Genomic DNA, 27,802 nt, shown 5'->3' with positions numbered 1-27,802 from the left:
GGGGTGCAGCACAGTTCAAATAGGGGAGGTGCACCAGCTGTCATTCCAAAATGACTCACTGGTATGGCTCCCCTATTTGAATTTTAAACTGTGCTGCAGCTCCCACCCCCCTCCCCTCTGGAGCCTCCCCTGATATTTACCCATCCCAAAAATAGGCCTTTAAATTTGCACTCTGCTGTTCCTGCGATACACATCTAAAGCACTGCACCGTTCCTCTGTTATATCTGTAAGGCAATCCTGTGATTTATTGCCAGCATATACTTACCCATTTTCAATAATTAACCTCTAACACAGCACGGTTCTCCTATCAGAGACATCAATGCTCCTGTTTCTGCTATTCCACCAGCTCATGGTATTTGTGTTTGCTGTACATAAGGACAGAGTTTACACGCACCATTGTCATTCCTGTCTTGGTTTGGGGAGTGCTGCAAAGAATGAAGTTTTCCAGGGTCCCAGAATTGGGGAATCTCCAGGGACTGAACTCCTTATTTGGAGCGGCACCCTTTCTGTCTGCCTGAGAGGTGGGGGCTATATTTGATATCACACAAAAGGCCAGAAGTCCTGATAAACAGGAGAAACTGCCAGGGAGGAAACAGAAGAGCAAGAATCAGCCAGATAGCGAGAAAGATTAGAGAAATGAAGAAGGCAGATGGGAACATACTGTAGATACGGATAAACCGATTTAACTACAAGTACTACAGTACAGTAAGTGTGGTGATGACAGATTGCAGATGTTTTCTGCTCAGCGTTCACAGAAATATAACTGCTCACACCCATGAACGTGACAAAAGTGCAGAAGATTACTCAGGGGACAGACGGTGGACTGTAACAGGTGGAGGTGGCAGCACATGGTTACAGATGGTTGGTAGTGATGGCAGGGGGTAGTAGAACAGGTGTACAGATAGGATCACTGTATTCTCTCACTAGAAATGATAGTCACATCATTAAGAAGAGGGTGGAATTTACTCCCACTTGGTCTGGCAATAGTCATGGTAAAAAGACAAAACTAGCATGTGTGTCTGACTACTATTAGCTCTCCCATGTACTGTATCACATCTTTCTTTCCCTCCTGTCCCTACAAGTGTCACCCCTGTGTCCCTTTATCTAATGTCTACCTTCATCTACGTTCTCATTTCTTTTGCTCTGTCTTTTTCTCAGATATGTCTTCTCTCATTTCTTTGATTATCTTTCTATTTAGCTCTCTCACCCCATTTTCTCTTATTTCTGGTCCTTTTGGGAGGAGTAGGAGGCACCATCCAGGGGAGGATGAGAGAAGCACCAGAGAACAGTGCGAGTGAGACAGAGGCGTGCAGAGGACAAGCTGAGCTGCCAGATATTGGGAGCAGGAGAAGCAGAGCAAGTTCATGACAGAAAGAAAGTAGGAGACGGAAAGACTGGTGGAATCAAGAGAGACACTGACCAGGGAGGGACGGGAATTGCATCTGAAGCTGTGGAGGATGCTGCCTGACATTCTTGTCATCAAGCAGAGAGAAGTGAGATAATCAGACATCATGGACTGTGGGATAAATGATAGACACACCCCAGTATTGCTACACAAGGGAGAAGAAGACGTACCCTCAGGAGACACTGGACTCCTGCGCAGAGGTGAGTGATTGGGGGTGATGATGGGATAGTTGTGGTGTAGTACCTGTGTGTGGGATAATAGCACAGTAATCTTCAGTATGATGTGTATGCTAAGGGTGGGACTTTAAAATTAATTACAAATAATAAACTAATTTATCTTTCTTTTTTTTTTACTTCTTTCATCTCTTTTCTATTATACCCATTGGCAAAACCTTCTATCTTCCACTGTCTATTTCTCTTGACACCTCTTGTTTCTTCTCTCTCCCTTCCATCACTTTCCTCTACCAGAATAATCTCAAATATATCTATTTCCTCACTCCCCCCCCTAATAAAAACAAAACCTGTTATACTGTACTTCAATGTCCCCACCACTGCACCCCAACACCTCTGTGTACTCAATGTTCTCCCCCTTGCCTTCAACATCTTCCTTCTATAGCACTCCATCTTCGTCTCTTTCCCCATCATCAACCCCACTTGTTCCATCCCTCTCCATGGCTATTGGGGCATTATCTAACGCTCTGGGTCTCTGGATCCTGGCTCGAGCCTACGCCAACTCCAGACGCCTCCGACGTTCCAGAGCACAGTTTCTACTATTAGCTTCAGGGCTTCTTTTGACGGATTTGGCTGGGCATCTCATAACCGGATCCTTTGTCCTGTGGCTCTATTCGTACGGAAAATTACCGATGGCTGGATGTCAATTCCTTGGGGGATGCATGGTATTTTTTGGACTTTCCCCACTACTGCTTGGCCTACTAATGGCATGTGAACGCTGCCTTGGCCTTACAAGACCACTCTGGCATTCAGCTGTGGTTACTCAAACAAGGGCTCGGATTAGCCTAGCTTTGGCATGGGCTGTAGCGCTTATGGTATCTACAATGCCATTTCTTGGTTATGGAACATATGGACTGCAACCTTCAGGGACCTGGTGTTTTTTACAAGATCCCCCGGGATTTTGCTTACTGTTCTCTGGTCTGGGTCTGGGATCACTTGTGACGGCTTTGGTGTGTAACGTGGTTGTTGGAAGTACTTTGGTTAAAGCCCGACTCCTACGATCATCGGGAGGAGAGCGCAGAAGGCGTCGCCGAGGAACGCGTTCCCATGACTTGGAAATGATGGTACAGCTGTTGGCAATAACACTAGTATCATGTGTATGCTGGAGCCCCCTGCTGGTGAGCACTTTTATTTTACTTGTTCACGCTTTCTCTTTCCAAGTATACAAATTCTCTTGGCCAACATTTAGGACACTGTGTATAAATTTACTAGGTAAATTAATTTAATGGCTACACACAAGTCTATATCGGTAAGATATTTTATGTAACTCAATCTGATTATTATTCAGGATTAATATATTAGCAGAATTAACCAATTGATCCTACATTTTTAAGCAGACTAATAAGGCATAATTTTAGAGCACAAAAAAGTAATTGCCTGGAATTCACATTTATAAAAACATAATAACTGGATATATAAAGTGATATGTAAATAATAAAAGAGGAACACAATGTGATAATATAATTAATAAGAAGTATGTAAACAGGCGCAGCACAAATAAGTACACAGAGAAGTATAAGGGTGGTTGAATGAGTAATGTAACCAGAACTCACGTGTAATATTCTCGATCTCATTCTGATTTCCCACCAGGCTCACACAGGTAGACGACTGCTTCCCCTCATGGCCTTTAGACTGCGTCTCAGATCAGTCACACTGTCCCAACATCAGGTGTAATATAGCAGGGCTGGTGTTATTCTGGTCCACAAGCAAAGCTGCAAAATTAGCACCTCTGTCTGTGACGGGTGCCGGACGGCTCCCCGACAGTCGGGATTCCGACAGTCATTCCTCCGATGTCGTAATCCCGACTGCTCCCTCGTGGGGGTCCACGAACCCCATAGAGGGAGAATAAAATAGGTGGCGAGCGCAGCTTGCCACCGTGCCCGCAGCGTGGCGATCGCAGCGAGCCTGCAAGGGGCTTCATTGCGCTCCCCACGCTGTGTAGTCGGGATTCCGACATCTGAGTAATGACTGTCGGAATCCCGACTGTCGGGGAAATATACCACACCCGTCTGTGTCTTAGGTCTGCGGGCACCGTGTGCGTGAAGCGAAGGGGCAACTGACATCAGCTGGCCGCCCCAGCATCCGCATCATGGGGAAAGGACCATGGGAACACCCATGAAATGCTGGGTGTTCTGATGGGCGCCACCTCCCACACTGCTAGGTGCTAACAGGACGGCATGCAGGCAGTTCACCGAACCCACTCGCACCAAGCATATGCGCATGCATGCGCAGATGCAAAACACCGCTCCCCCGCTTGAACCAATTAGAATAACCCCCATGGTCACACACTGAGGTGCATAGTGTGATCAGATTTGAGCATCTTAAGTGAACATCACCAGCTGAAATTCATCATCAACTTGTCCAGGTGTACTGTGATAACGCTGTGCCACAGAAACAGTAATACACAGAGAGACAGGCATTCCTGCATTACACAGAGAGACAGGCATTACTGCAATACACAGAGAGACAGGCATTACTGCAATATACAGAGAGACAGGCATTACTGCAATACACAGAGAGACAGGCATTACTGCATTACACAGAGAGACAGGCATTACTGCAATACACAGAGAGACAGGCATTGCTGCATTACACAGAGAGACAGGCATTACTGCAATACACAGAGAGACAGGCATTACTGCAATATACAGAGAGACAGGCATTACTGCAATACACAGAGAGACAGGCATTACTGCATTACACAGAGAGACAGGCATTACTGCAATACACAGAGAGACAGGCATTGCTGCATTACACAGAGAGACAGGCATTACTGCAATACACAGAGAGACAGGCATTACTGCAATACACAGAGAGACAGGCATTACTGCATTACACAGAGAGACAGGCATTACTGAAATACACAGAGAGACAGGCATTACTGAAATACACAGAGAGACAGGCATTACTGCAATACACAGAGAGACAGGCATTACTGCAATACACAGAGAGACAGGCATTACTGCATTACACAGAGAGACAGGCATTACTGAAATACACAGAGAGACAGGCATTACTGCAATACACAGAGAGACAGGCATTACTGCAATACACAGAGAGACAGGCATTACTGCAATACACAGAGAGACAGGCATTACTGCAATACACAGAGAGACAGGCATTACTGCATTACACAGAGAGACAGGCATTACTGCAATACACAGAGAGACAGGCATTACTGCAATACACAGAGAGACAGGCATTACTGCAATACACAGAGAGACAGGCATTACTGCAATACACAGAGAGACAGGCATTACTGCAATACACAGAGAGACAAGCCTTACTGCAATACACAGAGAGACAGGCCTTACTGCAATACACAGAGAGACAGGCATTACTGCAATACACAGAGAGACAGGCATTACTGCAATACACAGAGAGACAGGCATTACTGCAATACACAGAGACAGGCATTACTGCAATACACAGAGAGACAGGCATTACTGAAATACACAGAGTGACAGGCATTACTGCAATACACAGAGGGACAGGCATTACTGCAATACACAGAGAGACAGGCATTACTGCAATACACAGAGAGACAGGCCTTACTGCAATACACAGAGAGACAGGCATTACTGCAATACACAGAGGGACAGGCATTACTGCAATACACAGAGGGACAGGCATTACTGCAATACACAGAGGGACAGGCCTTACTGCAATACACAGAGAGACAGGCCTTACTGCAATACACAGAGAGACAGGCCTTACTGCAATACACAGAGAGACAGGCCTTACTGCAATACACAGAGAGAAAGGCATTACTGCAATACACAGAGAGACAGGCATTACTGCAATACACAGAGAGACAGGCATTACTGCAATACACAGAGAGACAGGCATTACTGCATTACACAGAGAAAGGCATTACTGCAATACACAGAGATACAGGCATTACTGCAATACACAGAGAGACAGGCATTACTGCATTACACAGAGAGACAGGCATTACTGCAATACACAGGGGGACATTTACTAAGATTGTAGTTCTATTGAAGATGGGATGTTGCCCATATCAACCAATCAGATTCTACTTCTTGTTTATTTAGCACCCTCTAGAACAGTGTTTTTCAACCACTGTGCCGTGGCACACTAGTGTGCCTTGAGCTGTTCTCAAGTGTGCCCCCAGATCAAGAGATGCCCAAACCAGTTTTACAGCCACCATCAGTTCAACTGTTATTTATTGATATCTTCTTTTCATGTAAAGGGCAAATGTATTTTATTTTTGTTACCTATGGGGACCAGTGTGATTGTTTTTTTTTAATATGGGGGCCAATAGGTTTCTTTTTTTCCTGTGGGGGCCAATGTGTTTTGACCTGTGGGGATCTCATGGTGTGCCTTGGCAATTTTAAAATATTAGTTAGTGTGCCGCAAGGTAAAAAGGTTGAAAATCACTGCTCTAGAAGTTAATAGAGTCTGATTGGTTGCTATGGGCAAAATCCTTTCTTCAACAGAACTCCCATCTTAGTAAATTTACCCCAGATAGGCAGCCATTGCTGCAATAAGGGTAGCACAAACAGTGTGATGGTTGGGATTACTGTCTCGCAACAATATGTTGTGAATTCAATTGTGTGGAGTTTGTATATGCTCTCTGTGCTTGAGTGGGCATCCGGGTTAATTGGCTCCAAACAAAAGTAACCCTGACATGAATGTGTGCATGTACATGTGGTAGGGAATATAGGCCCTCATTCTGGATAACTCAGTAAACTCGCAGTTTACCGAGTCCCAGAGTGCCGGCTCTACCGTCCAGCCGAATCACCACCCAAACACCCCCCACCACTATATCCCCTCAAGACCATGTGAAGGGATGTGTGCATACGCCAAACATCGGTCTCCGTGCGAACGCACGCCAGCTGCGAATAGACTAGAATATGGTCCTTGGTTTGCTAATGAACAAAAACATGTGCACTGCAGGTGGGGCAGATGTAACGTGGCAGAGTGAATTATGCTGTGTACACACGGTGAGATTCCCTTGCTATTCGACTTAACATTCGATTGTTATACAATCTTTGCTATCTCTGTACTTTTTACATACAATCCATACAATCTGCACTATATAACCATTGCTGCCCTGTCTATCTGGGTTTCGATGCGTGCTGTCCCAGGAGCGTGCATCGGGATCGCAAGGTAATAAACCTGTGCGATATGAATGCAATTTTGACTATATAGTCAAAATCTAATGTCAAATCCCACCGTGTGTGCACAGCATAACTCTCTCCGCACATGTTACATTTGTCTGACCTGCAGTGCACATGGTTTTGTCCATTAGCAAACCAACAAGTTTGAGTTTATATCACACATTAGAAGCCGTAAATACCCTATATGGAAATAAGAGATGCACAAAAGTAAAGTGTGTTATAAATCTATTTCTTGTTTTTGACTAGACACCTTAGAGGACAAGAGTAGCATGTTGTGGGGTATTCAGACCTGCCTGAGTCTTTTCCGACACTCCCAGAAAACGGACGGTTACCACCCACAAATGGCAACTTCCTGTCAATCAAACTGCGGCAGGGCTAAGCTTTTTTTGTTGTTGGGTGCTTTATAGCAAAATTTAGAAAGTAGAGAAGTCGAAAAAAAGAGTTATTTGTTATTTGTTTCAGATTATTCTATAAAAATTATGTTTATAAAAAGTATAGATTCATAAAAATGCATTTAGTTCAAAGTCGATGTTCATGCCCTTTGGGTATAGGGTTTGTAACTCAAATATCCACTTTGACTCTGTTTGTTTTAGTTGTTTGATAAAATCTCCACTTTATTCATTCCTGTGTAAACAGAAGCTGTTGTTGGCTATATAAATGGAACAATTTTATATCTAACCCAGTTTGTCCACATTCCTCACCGGTTTCATTGTTTTGGTGTCCATAAAGGCCTGATAATGATGATGATTACCATGTATGGCTGTGTGTGGTATAAAATGTGTACCACACACAGCCATACATTGTAATTATCATCATCATCATCAATGGCTGCCAGGCTGTGTGTGGTATAGCCATTGATAATGTGACACCCATGCAATTATTAGTGTCAGTATTTCATGATACTAGAGATGGGTATACAGTACCTTGACAGGAGCCTATAACCAGGCAACGAAAATCAGCGCCGCGCCGGCAGTACATACCTCATGCTGCTGAGATGCTGCAGCAACTAGTCCACTCTACTGAAGAAGCGGGCAGACTTGGAGGCGGGGCCCAGGCGTCACACATGGAATCGTGTTATACACAAGGGCCTGACTCACTGCACTGCGTCGGGTCCTCTTACACTGCAGTACTGTAACACACACACACACAGCTGGGCATGCATATAGAATCTATATATACTGTAGATTCTATATAAAATTCAATTTTGGGGGGTAATGGATAGTCATACTGCCAAGACACAGCCGGGCATGCATATAGATTCATATGCATGCCCGATTGTCTCTGCAACACGACGCATATAGATTCATATGCATGCTCGACTGTCTCGGCAACACGACAGTCCATTACCTCCAGGAATTTCATTTCTACCCCATTTGGGGTAATTTACCCTTGTTTCCTGACCACTGCACTAGACGATATGAACCATGTTCAATATCATCAGTGTTTTATCTGAACTCCCGGGCGAACAATATACTCTGAAAGATATCGGTAAACGATATTGTTCAGTGAAGTCACCGGGACCCGCTGAACTTGAAGGACGTTGGCTGTATAGCCAAATTTACCTGCATGTTTAGTAGATGGGAGGGGTTGTTAATGACGACATCGTTAACAATATTGAGTGTACACATTAATTGATATTTTAAAAGATAACACTCAGAAGCCCCTTTCTGAATGATACCTTTTACAATATTATGTATTATGTATGGCGCTTTAGGGAAGAATGTACCAAGCAGCGGCAGTACATCCCGCTGCTCACCGCGCCGATGCTCACCGCATATGTACTAACATATGTGATGAGCAACGCAAAGGGCAGCTCTCCTTTGCAATCCCCACGGCTGCCTGGACTTCCTCATTTCTAACAAGGAATTTCAACTGCACCGCCGGGCATGCTGGGAGGGAGCCGTGGCGTATCCATTACACATCAGCGCTGTGAAGAGAAGCCCATAGGCTTATATAGGGTTACGCCAGCTAGAGCAGGCGTAACCCCCGCAGCGGAGCCTGGCCTGGAGGGACTTTAGTGAATCCAAAAACAACAGAAAACTGTGGTTTTACTGCTTTTTTTTGTTTAGTACATCCCGCCATTAGTCTTATTTCTGTTTGAGAAATATATCAGGGATGTTAGCTGCTTTAGGGGAAACTCAGTTGTTGTTTTTTTACATACCCGCAGGTAATGGGCACATGATGGGCATTATTTGGTTGTTTTGCCCATTGGGCACATATTATGCTGGTTGCATCCAAATGCATCCAGTTAGGCCATGTAAAGTGGCTAATCCCATGCAAAGTATTAGGGGCATTTATGAAATGGCAGTTTGGGCCCCCAAAAGCATGACTTTGGGTGGATTTCAGCTCTCCACATCTGGAAGGTTCAAGCAGAAATAATGGATGCCTGTAAATTTATTGAAAAGCTCCAGCAGACACCCATTACTTACTGGCACCCAAAGAAAAAATGTAATCACCCCCTATGTATCATGGCTATAGAACATTTATCCGACTTTCTTATCAAACACTGTATTTTACTTATGAACTACTTAAGCATAAAATATAGAACATGCATATTTTTTATATTTTTGCATAGAACAATAAGGTGACAAGATACGTACCTTATAACTCCTCTCCTGCATCTTTTAACCAGTTGGATACCTACAAATAAACCAGATGGATCAAATATATATTTCAATATTTCAAATGAAAATCACTGGAGACAGGCCTGGACAATCTGTGTATCCAGCTGTTGTGTAAGTCCCAATATTATTTCCTGCCACAGTTTTGCAATTAGGGAATGCTAAAACTGTTGTAGGGCATGCTGGGATGTGTAGTTTCACGACAGCTGGTGAGCCACTGTTTGGCCATGCCTGCGCTATGAGTTATAATACCGAATTTTAAACTTCTTACATGTTTTGCCTTATTTTTTTTGTGGTGTACCTAATTTATTGTAGGTCATAAAGACAATCACTGTAACAAATAACTTACCCCTCTGTTTTGCACAATATACTGTTATTATTTATGGGTGCCGAGTGACGCTCCGACAGTGGGGATCCCCACATTCAGGATTCCGACTGCTGGTGCTCCGATAGGGGGATCCCAATTCACAGGGGCTATTCTCCCTTGTGGGGGTCCATGACCCTCATAGAGGGAGAATAGAACCTCTGGCTAGCGGAGTGAGCCACCGGGCCCGCAGCGTGGTGAGCACAGCGAGCCCGCAAGGGGCTTCTCTGCGCTTGCCCCCCCCCCGTCGGAGCACCGGCAGTCGGGATCCCGACATCGGGGTACAGATTGTCGGGATCCCCACTGTCTGAGGCGCATACCACACCCATTATTTATAATTTATGTTAAGATATACAAAATAATCTCATTCTGAGGGGGAAATTTACTAAAATGGGAGTTCTATTTCAGATGGGACGTTGCTATAGGCAACCAATCAGATTCTACCTATTATCTTCTAGAAGGTTCTAAATAAATAAGAAGTAGATTCTGATTCTGGTTGCTCATAACAACATCCAATGTGGAATAGATCTCCCATCTTAGTAAATTTCCCCCTGAGACTTTTTCTAGGAACAGTTGTGTCTTTAGCCAGAACCCATTTCCTGTATTATGAGGAGTAATATGGAGGCTTTGGCACATATTATTTTGGGGGTAGACTGGTAGAAAAATCTTTTAAGATCAAATTTTGATGTCATTTCATACTTGCCTACTTTTGAAAACTAGTTTCAGGGAGATTATTGTTGGTAGTAGAATTGTGCACAGTGCTCCACCCAAGGGGTGAGATTGTGAAAAGACATTGTGCATCTAAAAGTGTAGGTGTGTACTGCTACATCTGAGAGGATTCTTTTAAAATGACTTATATCCAGATGTAGATGATTTAGTAAGAGCTATTATACTTGCTAAAGAAAAGTCACTGATACCTGTCAGAGATTGTTCATCTATTGTGTTTTACACGTGGTTCCATATAAATTGCCACAAGACAAACATGTAGCCATGAAAAGCCTGTGTTTGTCCCTCTGTACATTACTCTTTAGGAGACCTCACAGGGTCAGCGCTGCTTCTGATTAAAAACCCTCCCATGACGAGGCCACTGCTGCTGCTGTCTTTCACAGGCCTGAGAAGCATGTGATGAGCTCCATCAATCAGAGCTAAGCACAAGCTTCTCATCCTCTTACCTCTTGTGCAAAGTCTCATGCGTCAACTCCCAATAATGCACTGCACACTTGTGCAGTCAGTGTGCCTTGGCTCCCGATGCTCAGCACCATTAATCATTGTCACATTGGCAGATAAGTGAAGCTGCAGCACTACCCCACTCCCATGCACAGGGTACTGACCCGCTGAGCCCCCCCCCCCACCCACCCAAAAATGTGACCACTACATAATGTGGGCTAGGTGAAATGAGGGAGATTGCTAGACTAATGAGGGAGAGGGAGAGAGATTGCTGCTATTTCAGGGAGTCTCCTGCAGAATTCAGGAGGGTAGGCAACTATTGCTGCTTTCAGACCGCATCTCTGGCTTTGACCCTGTATTTGGAAACGTTTCCAAAAACGGGTCTGCCAGATAAAACCCCTTTCACACCGCAGCACTTAAACGGTATATTACCGTTTAAGTGCCGATTTTTTGACACTGGCAGACCCGTTTTTGGAAACTTTCCAAATACAGGGTCAAAGCCAGTGCAGCCTTCAGCCCTCCCCTCCGTGCAGCTCCCCCCCCTCGCGCGTGTCGACCGAGAGCGTGTCGACGCCCCCCGCGCACGTCGACGCCCCCCGCACATGTCGACGCCCCCGCGCGTGTCGACCCCCCCGCGTGTCAGCGCCCCCCCCCCGTGTCGACTTACCCCGTGCCGGTACCTCCGTTGTGGATCCCGGCACTGCAGCTCAGTATGCTCGGAAAGCACTTATGAAAAAAGTGTCTTCCAGAAAATGGCTGCCCCATAGGAAACCCAGTTTAAAAAAACTGTCTTTCGTATGGGGGCAGCCATTTTCTGAAAGACACTTTTTTCATAAGTGCTTTCCGAGCATACTGAGCTGCAGTGCCGGGAACCACAACGGAGATACCGGCACGGGGTAAGTCGACACGGGGGGGGGGGGGGGGGCGTCGACACGCGCGGGGGGCGTCGACACGCGCGCGGGGGGTGTCGACACGCGCGGGGGGGCTCCAGTGCTGTGAATACTTAATGAGCGCTCATTAAGTATTAACTGTGCTGAATTTAGGACCCAGCTCATTGGCTGGGTCCTAAATACCGTTTCAGAACCGATTTTGAGCCTAAAATACCGGTTCTGAAACGGGTAGGACCCTGCATTTTAACCGGTTAGAAAAAACGGTTTTTTCTAACCGGTTAAGTGGTCCTGCACCTTTCAGACCGCACACATTACCGTTTTAAAACGGTAAAAAAACGGCAATATACCGTTTTTAAAGTGCGGTCTGAAAGGGGCATAAGTGTCATTTATATCATCTTTGCTATATGTGTTTTTCTCATTTGTAATTAGGCTCACAAAGGTTTGCCATGAGAGAACTTGCTCATTTTTTTTTTAATTCATCAATCTTTATTTTAATTTTCATTTCATACAAAAGACAATTACTCTTTACAGACATAATACATTTAAAAACAATACAATTACAATTACAGGTCACCATTTTATATAGTATTCACTCTTATACTTTATATCTATTCTAGTTCGACTATGTGGTAGGACCTTTTCAGACCAGTGCAATCGGCCCAAATCCATTCTAATATTTGTGGAACAATATATATGTTTATAGGTTATATCCACTAGTGCTCATCTATATCATATTTCAATCCTCTTATTGATCTTATGTGTGTTTATAGTGAAGAAAAAAAAAATCTATATTATATATTTATTCTTTTTTTTTTCATCTTTACATTCCTTCCCTCTTTCTTTTTTTTTTCTTCCCCCCCCCCCCTCCCCCCCGAGAACTTGCTCATTTTAAATAAGAGGTTTGCCAAGAGTAATCCTATCAATTGTTTTGTCCTCCACGGTGTTCCACCACCGCTTTGGCTGCTGCACAATTTCTTCCATTCTTAATCTAATCTTTCAATCCAAGAATATTGTTGTTTCAATGATAGTTTCTTAGTAAATTCTATTTGTAGTCTGTGTTGATGTCATTTTAAAATATTAACTGAATGTGTTTGAGCCTAATAATAAGGTCATCATCAAGGTATCTTTCATACACAATGAGATCTTAGTGATAAGGGCTGTTAAATCAAATGGGTACATCCTCCAGTTTGAACATTGACATCAAAAGGGGTGCAAATTTTGACCCCGAAACCATCATCCATGACTGCTGCAGAAGTAGTTGTTGTTATTATTACTATAATTAGATTTTATTTATATATATCCGTAGCACTGAAAAGGTAAAATTAGGATGAGATAATCGTTTATTTAAGGCCTGCGGGCAGGAAATATCAGAGTTGTCTCCTGGATTCAGCTAAAATATTCATAATTCTCTCAGGGCAGTATTCAATGAGAATACTGACGACGTGCAGCGAATCCTGTTTAGGATTCGCTGCACATTCGCCACTGCTCGCTGCGTTCCGGAGCCGCGCCGGCTCCAGTATTCAACGAGTCAACTGCCCCTGACTGGCGAATTTGAACTCCTGCGGCGATGCCGCAGGGAGCCCGAGGACGGCGGCAGGCAGGGAGATGGAAGTCTCCCTGTCTGCCCCAGAACATTTGTGGGGGGGAGTTGGGCTCCCCGGGTGCCAGGCAGCACAGGCTGGCCCCCGGGGGTGCCAGCAGGGGACCGGGTATATTCACTACACCCGATCATGCATATGTAATGATCGGGTGCAGTGAATATATGAATATCTAATGAGCGGCTCGGCTCCGGCCCCCTGCTGGCTGGTCTGTGTAAAAAAAATATATATATATATATATATATAATTTTTTTTTTTTTATTAAATATATATTCATGTGCTTACAGCACATGAATAAAAATAGCATGCCCCTCCTCCGAATAAAATTCCAGATTTTTTGACACCAATTGTAAAAAACAAAACACTTTATTTTAAAAGTTCACCTTCCACTTCACCATAAAAAGATAGCGATTGCTACTCGGTGAATTATGGCGAAAAAAACCTTGAAATGTATTCGCCATCTGGTCATTGAATAGGGCGATTCACCGTTTTAGTCAAAAATTCGCCTTACAGCACAAAATAGCCATAAAAACATGGCGAATCAGCCTCATTAAATACCGCCCTCAGTCTACACCAATGTATGAAGCTCTGAAAAACAAGGCTTGGCAGTTTAATATCTGATTGCTATTTATAGGTTACCTGCATTATGTGTATAGAGTGGGGTCTCTGAATCCCTCTTTAGTAGCCTGTGGGCCTGATTCAGTCATTTTCTACATGACGAGCAGCTTAACACCACCCGGCTGAATGTCAGCCCCCCTGCTGCGGAATGCCCTTGGTAACTTACAAGGGGATGTGTTAGAGAACACATCCCCTGGCATGCGGATGAAGGTAAGAGAAATCATTCAATGTTCTCTGACCATCACATGATCTCTCTCCCCTTTAGAAATAAAAGTTGGAGTCTGTCGAAGGGGGTGGATGGTGACGTCATGTGGCATCAGCCACCTGCCTGCGTTACTAGGGGAACCCTCAGCATTTTAATGGGGATGCCCATAAAACACTGGGTGTTCCCCTGCTCTTGCCCATATTCGCTCCCCTACCTGTGCGAACGCCTCCGCGACTGTAATAGTCGCATAAGAGATTCGCACAGCAGAGATGCACAGGCGTATAGTCAGCCATATGCATACACAGAGCCGCACCATTATTCCCCATTGTGAATACACTGGGAACTGATCCTTACAGAATCAGGCCCTGTGCTTGTTGAGTCCAGCTTGAACCCAGCTATTCAGTAACTCTACTATTTACTCTTTAGCAGAACAGGCTCTAGAACAGTGTTTTTCAACCACTGTGCTGTGCCACACTAGTGTGCCTTGAGCTGTTCTCAAGTGTGCCCCCAGATCTAGAGATGCCCAAACCAGTTTACAGTCACCACCAGACAGGGGCTGGCTGGCAACTTTCAGCCTGAGGGGCAACACAAGCAAGAGGCCCACCACCATCACCATCGTTTCACCACCCTACCCTCTTCCCTCTATCTAGTATGCAGCAATTATTAAACAATAATTCCCCCACACACACACCCCTAATAGGGACAGCGCGCACCGAAGGCGCGTTGCAAAATTTTACATTGTAATGCCCATTACACATAATGCCACACACTGTAATGCCCATTCCACTTAAAGCCAACACCGTAATGCCCATTAAACATAATGCCACACACCATAATGCCAATTAAACATAATGCCCAATACACATATTGCCACACACCGTAATGCCCATTACACATAATGCCAACAACGTAATGCCCAATAAACATAATGCCAATTAAACATAATGCCACACACCATAATGCCAATTAAACAATGCCCATTAGACATAATGCCAATACCGCAATGCCCATTACACATATTGCCACAAACCGTAATTCCCATTACACATAATGCCAACAACATAATGCCCATTACACATAATGCCACACAATGTAATACCCAATAAACATATATTTGCCTGCTTTAACCCTTGGAGTGCCACTGTTTGTTAATTACCGGTATATATATACACATACATACATACACACACCAGAATATCTATATGTAAAAGTGTAGGTAGAACAATGTACTTACAGTAAAGGCAGTTTTTTCTAGCAGGGTCAGCTTGAGCTCAGCCTCCATGAGCTCCTCCAGGGCCCCCTCACTACAGGCAGCATCCATGATCATGCTACCCCTGGTACTGCAGACCTGGTGCAGGGCCAACCGCGCTCCCGCCGGCGGCCTCTGCAGGTAAACTGTAATCGCCCCCCCCCCCACCCGGCAGCCCTGGGTAAATGCTCGTTTCCTAGGGGTTACTTTAAAACAGCGCGCCAGTGCTACCCGAAGCCGCACTTCCGGGTACCGCTGGCCGTGCTGTCATCCTCTGACAGACACTAGAGGTACAGCATTACCTCTAGTGTCTGTCTCCTCCAAGGCGGCGGCCATTTTTGGAGAGGCCGTCGCCATACATGGAGGCCTGTGTGCGGCAGCAGGATCTGAAGATGGCTGCGGCAGCAGGGCAATGCACACAGCCAGCCCAGGCCCAGCCACTACATAACGGCCTGGGGGGCATGTGGCACCCTGCCGCCCAGCCCGCCCCTGCCACCAGATCAACTGTTATTTACTGGTCTCTTCTTTTCATGTAAAGAGCCAATGTATTTTATTTTTGTTACCTGTGGGGACCAATGTGATTGATTTTTATGTGGGGACCAATACTTTTTTTTTTTTCCGTGTGGGGGCCAATGTGTTTGTCCTGTGTGGATCATAGTGTGCCTTGGGAATTTTTACAATTTATTTAGTGTGCCGCAAGGTAAAAGGTTGAAAATCACTACTCTAGAAGGAGCCACTTTTTAGGCCAGAGAATTAGCCAAACAAAATAGTCGAGACGCTCTTGTGCCCCATTCTCGGCAATGGACGTGCGAGCGTGTGAGATGCTCGCGCGTCCATATCCTGTCCCCACGGATGGCGGTCTGGCAGCAACTTATTCATGCTTCATAGGGGAATTGTGTGATCGCAATAACATAACAGAAGTATTAACTAATACTCAAACATAAAAGGAAGATTAAAAGACTTAATAAACTTTCCTTTCCTATAAAACTGGGAAAGCATCGCCTGAACAATAGAGGGAAATTCTTTTCATCTCACAATTCAACTATTCATCTGAAATACTTAAAATAATCCTTGGAAAACCCTGGCAGGTTCTGTACAAAGATCACATTAAAATATGTTTTCTCTGATTGCTGCAGAATTATATATTTACCAGAGAACCCAATATTACAAATAAAAGCATTTTTAGTTTTCTATATCATACAAGGCAGAAAGTGGAACCTATTTATACACAGAAGCCCAGGTTTTGTTCTACTGTGACAAATACAAATTTTGTTTTGGGATCAGTATGAAATCCCCACGCCGGAATCCCGACCGCCGCAATGCCAACAAGAGGGGGGGGGGGCGTGGATCCCCCCCTTCCTCCCTTGCGGGCTCGCTATGCTTGGCACACTATTTTATTCTCCCCCTATGGACACCCATAGAAGGACAAAGTGCTGGCATTGCGGAGGTCGGGATTCCGACCGCCGGTATTTTGACCGCATCCAATTGTTTCAGTACACTGATTTTTAATATAATGGATAAAAATAACCTGTAACAAAGAAGTGTTTGTTTGTTTATTTATTTATCACAGTCTTAGTTGCCTACAGCCATACTGCAACTGAGGGGCAGACATGGGGTAAATGTTTTTAAAGCTTCTAAAAAGAGGTGTTGCCCATAGAAACCAATCAGGTTATGTCGATCATTTTCTAGGATGCAAAATAGACCGTACCTGATTGGTTGCTATGGGCAACATCACCTCTTTTCATTTTTAGAAGCTTTAGTAAATTTACCTTATAGTCATCAGCAACTGTACTCCTGCACTAGAAGGATCTCCAGAAGGATATAAATACATGAGAGACTGTACAAAGAAGGGCAACTAAAATGGTGCATGGCCTACATCACAAAACGTACCAGGAAAGACGAAAAGATCTTAATATGTATAGTTTAGAGCAGAGAAGGGAAAGGGGGGACATGATAGAAATGTTCAAATACTGTATATCAAGGGATTTAACAAGGTACAGGTGGGAGACATTCTTCACAGGAAGAGGAGCAACAGAACACGAGGACATGCACTGACACTAGAGGGAGGAAGATTCAGGGGAAATGTGAGGAAGAATTACTTCACAGAAAGAGTAGTGGTTAAGAGGAATAGCCTACCATCAGAGGCAATGTTCCCTCTAATTTTACGAAGGCTGTGTGCGGCTAAAGATTTTGGCTGTGCAACTTTGGAATGAAATTAAAATTTTTGTGCGTCACTTATATATAACTGGAAAATGACATTCAGCATTTGTGTTAACTTTACTTCAAAATGATATTAAACATTTAAACATTCAAAACACAGCACACAATGTAGTTAATGGGTGAAACACACATTAATTGAGTCCACAACTGCAAAAAGGGACCACTTCTGCTTTGTGCGCTCAGTTGTAATGTCTGTGCGCATGCTCCTCAAGGTGTGTGCGTGCTCACGTGCGCACAGCTTAGAGGGAACACTGATCAGAGGTGGTAGCGGGAAACACAGTAGTACAATGTAAACATGCTTGGGATAAGCATATTGATATCCTTACAAAAAAAATAAGGATCAAATATGGTTTGAGGTAACATGTTTAAAAAGGGGCAGACTAGATGGGCAAAGTGGTTCTTATCTGCCGTCAAATTCTATAACATGGGTCATCAGGGCAGGATACCATTGTTGTCTTTACTCACTGAGTAAAGTCTTTACTCATAGAGCTGTATGCATACATGCCGACTTTATAATTCTCCTCTCCGGAAGAAGCCCGCTAAATTCATAGTTTTATACCGTGGGGAAGGGGAGAGTGTGGGGCTGTGGCGTAATGCGGGAGACTTGTGGCGTAATTGCGGGTCTCTCCCGGCCATTCCAGGAGGGTAGGCAAGTATGGCTGTAGGAGATACTGGCGGAACATGACACTTAACAGAATCAGCTCTTGGGTGTGGAAGTTGCCAAACCTGTAAGAGACATAAGGGTTGGTATACTTGTTTGGACATTATATGGTCTGTGATACTATTACAAATCATATGATATCCAAACCTTTACATTTCAAGCATAACCTGGATCTATTTGTCTTATTTATGGGCATCAAACAAGCTAAAACGGATTGTGGGATTACATTTTAAAAATATCTATAAACCAAGTGGATTTCTTGATGCATGTATTGTCATAATAGTCTTAATACAGATTGTGGCTTAACATCGCTTATAAACAAATGGAAATACAAGTAGACAATGATGCATATAATTGTACGTTCCGTCTGTTATGTCCACTTCAGTTTAATGTTCTATGTTACAATGTTTAAAATGTAAACAGTTATGTTGACATTCACAAGCATAATACAGTGTGATTGTTATAATATGCTACAGTAGGTTATAGATTATATCCCTTTCACACCAGAAAATGCAGGGACACACCCGGGAATATGGCCCAGGGATCATGCCGGGCCATTCCCAGATTGGCCCCTTTCACACCAGAAAAGTCCCTGCATTTTCTGTTATGTGAAGGGGGCGGGGAGGAGGCTGTCAGGAGGCGGGCAGGCGGCGAGTACTCACCCCGGTTGGTAGTCCTCTGTCTAAACCGGGGATCCACACAGGCGGCGGGGCAGATGACAAGTCAAACAGCCGATGTAGATTACGCAGCTCTCCGGCGGTGAGAGCACCAGAGAGCTGCATCATCTTCATCCGCCGCTGTCCTGTCATTTGCACCCGCTGCCTGTGTGGATCCCCGGCCTGACAGCACACCGAGGACCGGCAACGCGGGTAAGTACCCCCTAGCCCTTTCACACCAGCCAGGTCCCCGGGTTTAAAAGGGAACAACCCTGCTCCATAGCAGGGTTGAAATTCCGTCAATTTTTGCCGGGCCCAACCATGGAAATTAGGCTGGTGTGAAAGGGGTATAAAGGATGCCAATGAGTATACAAATTATTATACTCCTGAAGAAGTTGATATAGAACTGGGACAAAATACATTAATCAAAATTATTATATCATGCATATTGCCGACAACAGGTTTCCATTATAAACATATTCCGGTAACACAAAGTAACAGTAATGCCAAACAATACAATGATTAAAGTTATAAAATGATGAAGTTATTATAGAAACATATTAAGGCAGGGGTGGCCAACCGGTCAGAGGTAATGAGCCGAAAAATATCGGTAGTCAAGCTAAAGAGCCGACATCATGCGCGCGCCAAAGGCGCATGCGCCAAAAAAAGGGGCGTAGTCTATTTTGACCCCTTGGGTGGGTGTGATACAAATATGCCTCCAATAGTGCAGTGCCATATATACATATGCCCCCAATAGTGCCAGATACACATATGCCCCCCACGGTGCTAGGTATGCACCACACGGTGCCGGTTTTGCCCCCACAGTGCCAAAAAGCTGGTATGCCCCCACAGTGCCACAAACTGCTATGCCTTCACAGTGCCACAAACTGCTATGCCCCCACAGTGCCACAAACTGCTATGCCCCCACAGTGCAACAATCTGCTATGCCCCCACAGTGCCACAATCTGCTATGCCCCCACAGTGCAAAATTCCCAGCAGCAGCACTCACCGTTGTTGCTGCTGCTGCCAAGCAGGGAGAGGACAGTCTGGTGTCCCCCTGCAGTCCTCCTGTCATGTCACCGATGGGAGGAGAGCACAGCACACCGCGCGTCTCCTTCCCCCTCACTTCCCTGTGACTGGGCCGCCCACCAATCAAAGCTCGCTGGCCGGCTCCTGATTGGCTGCTGGCCCGCGAGCGGCCCAGTCACAAGGATGCACAGTAAGGGGTAGAAGAGATGCGCGATGCACGCTCTCCTCCCCTCAGAAGGAGAAGGGATTCAGGGAACCGGCAGCAGGAGGGACTGGGACAGACGGTGGGCGGCGGGCAGCAGTGGGAGCAGGAGCCGCACTTTACAAGGGGGAGAGCCGCATGAGGCTCAAGAGCCACAGGTTGGCCACCACTGTATTAAGGCATAGTCAATTAACTGCAGTGCAGTTGGACAATGTCACAAGTGCGCAACATCTATTTGCTGCTGCTCTGCGCATTGTGCTTCATTCAGAACGCCCTAACTCCATTATTCTTCAGTTCTGTTTCTCCTCATTCACTGTCCTCAACCTTTATGTTTATTGTAAAAATTTCTTTGTCTTATTATGCCTGTTCTGTGTTTCCTCATTCTTGTAAGCTCATGTAGACACCAGGGCTTAAAAATATATATAAATGTGTCATTTATTCTAATAATGACAGGACCTAGTTATCAGGAAACTTGATTCTTGGTTTTAAAAAGTCAAATGTTTTATTAATGCTTACAGTATGTCTTGCCTTAAGGCAAGAGTGCTGGCAGAGCCCACCAAACCATCATTAGCCCCCTCAGACTCGCCTGCAACACAATTTGTATGATTTGGCTCACACCCTGGACAACGCTCCTAGCAGTGCCGTAGCTTCCCTGGTACTCGGAGGCCAGGTAGATCCCCCTCCCCCTAGTGCCAACCTGTTATCGGTCCCACTCCCTTTCGCTCATTAAAGCACATCCCTGCGACGCATGCGCAGTGAAATCTCAATGATGAATGTGCAATAGCGGAAACATTTTTATTCTATTTGTAATATTTGTGACCGCCAGACAATTTTGTGACAGAATGACAAAAAGCCATTTTGTGTCCACCATCTAATAAAAGATCAGTGCCCACTATATAATGCCTAGTGTTTACAGTGACTGCCATACATAGAGTGTCGCAGTAACCTCAATATTATATAGAGAGGGATGTAGTGCCTGACAGAATAGCCTGCCCCACATGCCCACCCACTAATTCTGCCTGCAGTTGCAGACCCATAAAATCAGAGTTATACACATATCTATCTATCTATCTATCTATCTATCTATCTATCTATCTATCTATATATACACACACACACAAAGTTAGACACACAATATGTATATGGTACCGCAAATACTTACATATGTAAGACACATATAGTTGCACAGACATATATGTCGTTACTCAGACATATATAATTTAATGTTCCTCATACCCGCTTCTTACATGTTGCAATTTGCCAAGGAGAGAGGACTGTGGAAGTTCCATCCCTCCTATGTCCCACGTTATACTAAACGAATCAGGGCTGGGTAGCCCCGCCTCCAGCTGGGACACAGCAAACTTTTCATGTCTCTTCTGAGCATCAAGGAAAGTCCCTTGAAGAAGAGTAGCCCAGGACACATGCCCCCATAGAGCCCCTATTCTCAGAGCAAGCAGCTACTGGGCAGACCAATCCTTACCTAGGAGGTGGAGCTTCTGCCTAGCTGGGTGCCTAAAAATAGCAGGAAACAGGGTACAATCACTATCCCAACTCACAAGGGGACTGGGAGCAGCAGACAAGAATTATCTGGGCAGGTGCCAGGGACCTGGGCTGTAAGCCGACTGGGACAATGGAATAGATGTGCCCCCTTGATGGCGGGAGCCCGGCTGCAACTGACCTCATTGTCTACAGAAGTTCTGCCCCTGGCTCCTAGGGAATCAATGACTAGTGTGCCGTTTGGATACAGTTGTTTAGTGAGCTCTTTGTGTGGTCATTGTTTAGTTTGCAAGATAAAGGTGGTGGGGGGGGGGGGGGTTCAAAGTGGAGGTTTACCATAGTAATCAGCTGTCATTTTATAAATCACACTAGATAAATTATATTTAGATACTTCTCCACTTTATCTCTGTCCAAGGTTTAATACATCTCCCTTAAAGTACACATGTATTTGTCTAGTTTTTTTTTTTTTTTTTTGCCAAAATGAATTAAAATCTAGTACTTTGTACTCTCAGGGGGAAAGTGACTTTAAGATGGGAGTTCTATTTCACATGGGATATTGCTATGGGCAACCAGATACTATCTATTATCCCAGTACTTATAGTCAGTAAATCACAGTGCTTCATTACAAGCCTGCTGCCTCTTTCCCAAGGTAGGTAAGACCCTACGCCAAGCCCTGACACCGCTTAAATCAGCCTTCTATAGGCATACCTCCCAACATGACCCATTCCGGGAAGGACATAATGCTCTGGACCTGGACTTCCTTGCCAGTGACAGTTGCAGATGTGGGGCTTTAGCACAGTACAAAAGTCAAATAGGGGAGCCTCACCAACTTCCACCCCATACACACTGGCAGTTGTTGCAGGCTCCCCGATTTGAATTTTGGACAGTGGTGCAGCCCTACCTCTGCAACTGCAACTGCAACTGCCACTGGCAAGGAAGTCCAGGAACAGAGCATCTAGTCCTTCTTGGAATGGGTCATATTGGGAGGTATGCTATAGGTGCAGGCACTTACTAGCCTGCTCTCAGGCTGAAGGCCTAAATACTCAAAATGTGTCTTGTGGATGGAGGCCTTTATTATTTCTCACATATAGACCCCATGAATCTTTATTTTATGAGGAGAGCTCCCGCACCAGCTTAGGTAGATAATTTATGGACTGTCCTTACTCCACTGTTTATTTATTAATTTGGGATTAGTACCCTTTGTTAGTTTAGGTTCATGGAGGTGCTACCCTTGACTTTTAGTAAGATCCACAACCACGCAAGAAAAGAAAGTATAGTAGGGTGCACTGTGCGTCCTTTCTAATATCAGATAAAATATAACCTTTAATGAATTTTTGCAGATAAAAAGGTGAACTTTATTTTTAAAATATAGAACAACAGATGTGATAAAGATAAGAAGATTAGAATAAGTGTTGTTTAAAATAATGTCGGACCACTGTCTAATTAAATCCTCTATTTGCAGGGATATGATGTCCCTGTGTGTTTTTGTATATTGCTGTCAGAGAAATCAATAAAGTTATGATGTGCACCACTCTTCTCCGTGTGTCTCTGATGTTTTATATTCTTTTGTAGTCAGTGCAATTTTTATTTAGTGGAAATTCATTATAAACACCCAAAAGCTACATACTGCAGAGCTCTATATTAAATAAATTAACAATATCTGCAAGAAATTGTATAACCAATCAAAAGATTGTATGGTGTGTATGCTAATGTAAAATTGTACAACTCCACAAAAAAATGATACATTTGTAAACTCCTTAAAGATACATTGGTAACATAATATTAACAGAGTGACATACACTATCCCCATGAATCTTTATCTAGCTTTTACAAAAAAAAAAAAAAAAAGCTCTCAGAAGATCAACCACATACCTCCCACCTTGTGATGGACGGGAAGCTGAACTCTGTGCACTCCCATAATTTAGGGGGGGTGGGTGTGGCCTATACTTGCGGTGCTCCAGCGGGGCTACGTGTGAGCATGGCCAGCCCCCCGTAGAAATCTTGTGTTTACTCCATAGCTTTGGAAGTTTATTGGTGCTGGGTAGATCCTCCAGACTCATCAAGGCATTTATCTATTGCTTATCAGCTTTGTAATGACCTTGCCTTTTGTTTAAGCGTTCCCTTCTCCTCTTAACAATATAGTTTTTCTTTCTGATTCCATATTGCACTGGTTATAGAACCGAGAGATAGCTATATATGGTTTCAAACTGTTACATTATTACTATTGAGTAGAGACCGTCTTATACAGTATGTCATTTGCTAATGCCCAGACCTTGTTTTAATAAAGCGGCACTGCTTGTTATCAAACACATTGCTCTGCAGAACGTGCTAGTCAGAATTCTATACAACAATCAATGATGTTGATAATAATAATTTACCTTTTTTCTTATCTTCTCACTCTTATGTATAGGTCTCCGTGGTGATGTTACAGACTGGCACGCCTCTCCCTCGTCCTAATTGGCTGCTCTTCACAGTGCGCTTAGCTTCATGTAACCAGATCCTGGATCCCTGGGTGTACATTCTGTTACGCCGCGCTGTTCTCCGCCGCCTCTGCCGTATTGTTGTGAGAGTGGCACGTGTGCGAGGGAAACCCATCCGTTGGGACCCTGGGGATTTCCAGAGTTCTGATCGAAGTGAAATTAGCCACCTATAGGCACTTTACATGAGAATACAGGGGCAACATGGAAACTCTGCAGAAGAACACCCTGTTATCCGATGTATAGAACATACAGAAATGCACAGAACTCTTCTTTGAGAACTCTGTAATGCCCCTTGCATTAGCAGTGAGCCTATGTTTAAGTGAGGTGACCCCATTTGTGCACACACAGATGCTGGCAGGTAACAGCTCTGTACACTTTCTGTCCACAATTGGTGCCATGGTTGATTACTCCTCAGAGATTTATGCAGCAGACTAATTAGAGAGACTGTGTAACCCCACCAAATGCTTTCAATCTGTATAAGAGAGTAATAAAATATTACCTCAATCTTATGTCACTCAGTTGGTTTCTAATGAGCCTCTGGAGAATCCAGTGCCGGAACATATGAGTGGTTGGCCCAGGTGCAAAACTAAATTTTTGGGCCCTCCTCTTCCACTCCAACCCAACTCACAATATGCCACACAGCAGTGGGTGGCAGAAGTGGGCCCCTAAGTCATCAGGGGCCCCGGTGCAATGCACCTGCTGCACCAATGGTAGTTCCGCCTCTGGGAGAATCTATGTCCATTGTGTAGCCTTGAGCAGATTATTGGCTAAGAACCATGGCCATAACTTGAGGCATCAGATGTCAACTAGCTGGCAGGAAGTAGCAGGAAGTGTTGTCTGTGAGCTCTACCAGAGAACTGTCCATGTACATCAGAAATGTGGCCACAGCAGAAGGTTCATTAGGGTTATGAAGAGTAGAGGTGAGGAGGCAATGCAGGGTTATTAGACACCAGGTATCTGGGGGTTAGTCATGCACTGGAATGCCATCATTTGTTTGACAAAATAGAGATACAGTATACACTGTATCATGTTTCCTTTCTTAATATACATAAATTTAGCACTACAATATCATATGTCTCATACTGAAATCACTATATTAAATGTGAATATTTAGAATGATTAGATTCCATAATAATTGTATTGATATTCTTCAGTATGTGGGTTTTCATTATGTATGTGTGGGAGTGGGGTTGGTGTAATAGGAGGGTACAAGAACTGGTGGCTCTTCAAAGTTCAAAATAAAAAACACAATGTTTATAAATGGCCCCTACTTGCACTACAGTGGTGACTGTGCACTTTAGAGAAGTCTTACTGCATGTGCAGCTTCCTTTTCAGCTCCATAGCAGCCATAGCGTAGGGGTTACCAGCTGAATGGGAAGCACACCCCCCCCCCCCCAAAAAAAACAAAAAAAAACATGGATCCCCAGGTAAAATCCACCACTGTGTGAAGCCAGATGCAGTCTGTGAGACTGCACTGGCTTCACTGTGACTTCTGACCTGACAGTCACCCAAGGCAGTCCCATGGGGAGGTGTTCCCTCCCTCCGGTGTGCCTCTCTATGGCCTGCTGCGGGCAGCCCATGAAAATGGGTTCTGTGCATGCACAGTACCATGGACAATACTGCACATGCGGCAGACCCAAGACCATCAATACACAGCCCCATAGAGGCTGGGGCCAGTACATGCACAGTACCAAAGAAGCTACTGCACATGGGCCCTTATCCCTGCACATGTTACATCTGCCCCACCTGCAGTGCCCATGGTTTTGCCCATTTTGAGAACAAATTTGTACTGCGATCAGATCTGAATAAGGGCCATGCTCCGTTCCCATGATGGTGATCGGGACCAGCAGGTTGCAGTGGCGGGGACCAGCAGCAGCGGAGGGGGTGGGGTGGCATGGCGGCAGCCCCTCTTCTCAGCGAGGTAAGAACCGCCACTGCATATTTGCATCATATTCCCCCTGGTACAGCCGGATTAAGACCTAAGGGCTTAAAAGAGTTTGGTGACCCCATATACAGTGTATCTCATTCAGTATTACTAATAAACCATTAAATAAAATGTTATTTTTATAAATGAAACAAAATTTACAGTAATACTGAAAACTTTTTTTAAGTGTTTGATCAGATCCTCAAAACTAATCTTATGTAACATGTTTACTTGTATACTTCATATTTTAATTGCGTTGTATTCCCAAGAATAATGTATATCGTTGATATTTATTATTATTATTATTATATTATTATTTATGGGTGTTTTTTTGTTTTTCATTTCTTGTGGGAGAGCATTTTGGTCGAACCTGGTTCAGCTGCACCATTTGCAGTTTGCGCCATATGGTCCATGGTAAATCCGGAAATGGAATATTCCTGTGACACCTCCTTCGCTCGAAGCCATTGCTTAATGGGAAAATAAAAGGATAGTGAGTTAATAAGGTGTGCTGGGGTATGGATCATTTGGTCTACAGCATGATGGTCGACAGTCATTAGGTCGACACCATTAGGTCGACATGGGAAAATGTCGACATGGTTCTAGGTCGAAAGGTCATTAGTTCAACAAGTCGTTAGTTCGACGATGTTTATGTCGACAGTCAAAAGGTCGACATGGGGTTTTTCACAGTTTTTTTTACCTGAATGTCAACACAGTCGACATGGACACAGTTTCAAGTGCACCACTACGCTCACGCTGCACTCGGCACACTATTTTATTCTCCCACCACGCCCTAGTGGATGGTAGGGCATGAAATACCTCCTGTTGGCACATGTCAGCTCAAAAAACTGTGAAAATCCCAATGTCCCCCTTTTGACTGTCGACTTATGGAGCCCATACACGGTCCGTTGTGTATGGCTCCGTTCTGTACTATGCGATGCGCGCTCCCGCGCATCACATAGTACGGTACAAAAAGTATGTGCTGCACATACTTTTTGTACTAGGTACACATCGGATCGGATCGCAGTGCATGCACTAGGGATGCGATCCGATCCGATGTGTTCTAATTAAGTCCCAAACGGATCCGTTAAACGGACCGTGTATGGGCTGCATTAGACATTGTCGAACTAATGACCTTTCGACCTAGAACCATGTTCACCTTTTCCTATGTCGACCCAGACCCATGTCGACATTTTCCCATGTCAACCTAATGGTGTCGACCTAATGAATGTCGACCATCATGCTGTAGACCTGGGGTAGCCAACCCTAGTCCTCAAGAGCTACCAACAGTTAATGTTTTCCAGGTCTCCTCACAGAATCACAAGTGAATTAATTAGCTCCATCTGTGGATCTTTGAAAATGTTTCAGCTAGTAATGAGTGCACCTGTGCAGCAGCTAGGTTGTATGGAAAATGTGAACTGTTGGTAGCTCTCGAGGACCGTAGTTGGCTACCACTGCTGTAGACCAAATGACCGCATTCAGGTGCGCTGATAGTTTAAAAGTGGTTAAAGGTGTATCTAGTAAAAGTGCTCCAAAATTTATTTTCGGTGATTCTGTGCTGATAAACCAATAAAGATATGGTACTTCCCTTATAATGTTGTCATCGCTGGTACAGATTCTGGTGAAAGAAGAGCCCGTGGGATGG

The 27,802-nt window shown here is 44.4% G+C and overlaps 1 protein-coding gene across 2 annotated transcripts; it reads left to right on the top strand.

Moving 5' to 3' along the window:
• Positions 1-169: 169 nt before the first annotated feature.
• Positions 170-25,308, top strand: PTGER1 (prostaglandin E receptor 1). 2 transcript variants are annotated; one of them, XM_083184988.1, is made up of 4 exons: positions 170-521; positions 1,247-1,605; positions 1,873-2,753; positions 24,167-25,308. In XM_083184988.1, exons 3-4 carry the CDS (start codon positions 1,944-1,946, stop codon positions 24,407-24,409), a joined length of 1,053 nt encoding a protein of 350 aa, XP_083041114.1. In that variant the 5' UTR covers positions 170-521; positions 1,247-1,605; positions 1,873-1,943; the 3' UTR covers positions 24,410-25,308. The 2 variants fall into 2 exon arrangements, with proteins under 2 accessions (XP_083041114.1, XP_083041113.1); XM_083184987.1 differs by having other exon boundaries at positions 170-1,605.
• Positions 25,309-27,802: the final 2,494 nt, after the last annotated feature.

Source organism: Crinia signifera, chromosome 4, assembly GCF_055691185.1.
Source record: "Crinia signifera chromosome 4, ASM5569118v1, whole genome shotgun sequence".
NCBI lineage: Eukaryota > Metazoa > Chordata > Amphibia > Anura > Myobatrachidae > Crinia > Crinia signifera.
Note: the sequence above shows the minus strand (reverse complement) of the source record. Positions and strands in the feature narration are given on the sequence as shown.

Bases quoted from the DNA above. Each gene is read 5' to 3' on its own strand.
- PTGER1 (XM_083184988.1), top strand. From the start codon at position 1,944: ATGTCCCCACCACTGCACCCCAACACCTCTGTGTACTCAATGTTCTCC. The intron at 2,754-24,166 runs GTGAGCACTTTT...TCTTATGTATAG, and splicing joins TATGCTGGAGCCCCCTGCTG to GTCTCCGTGGTGATGTTACA.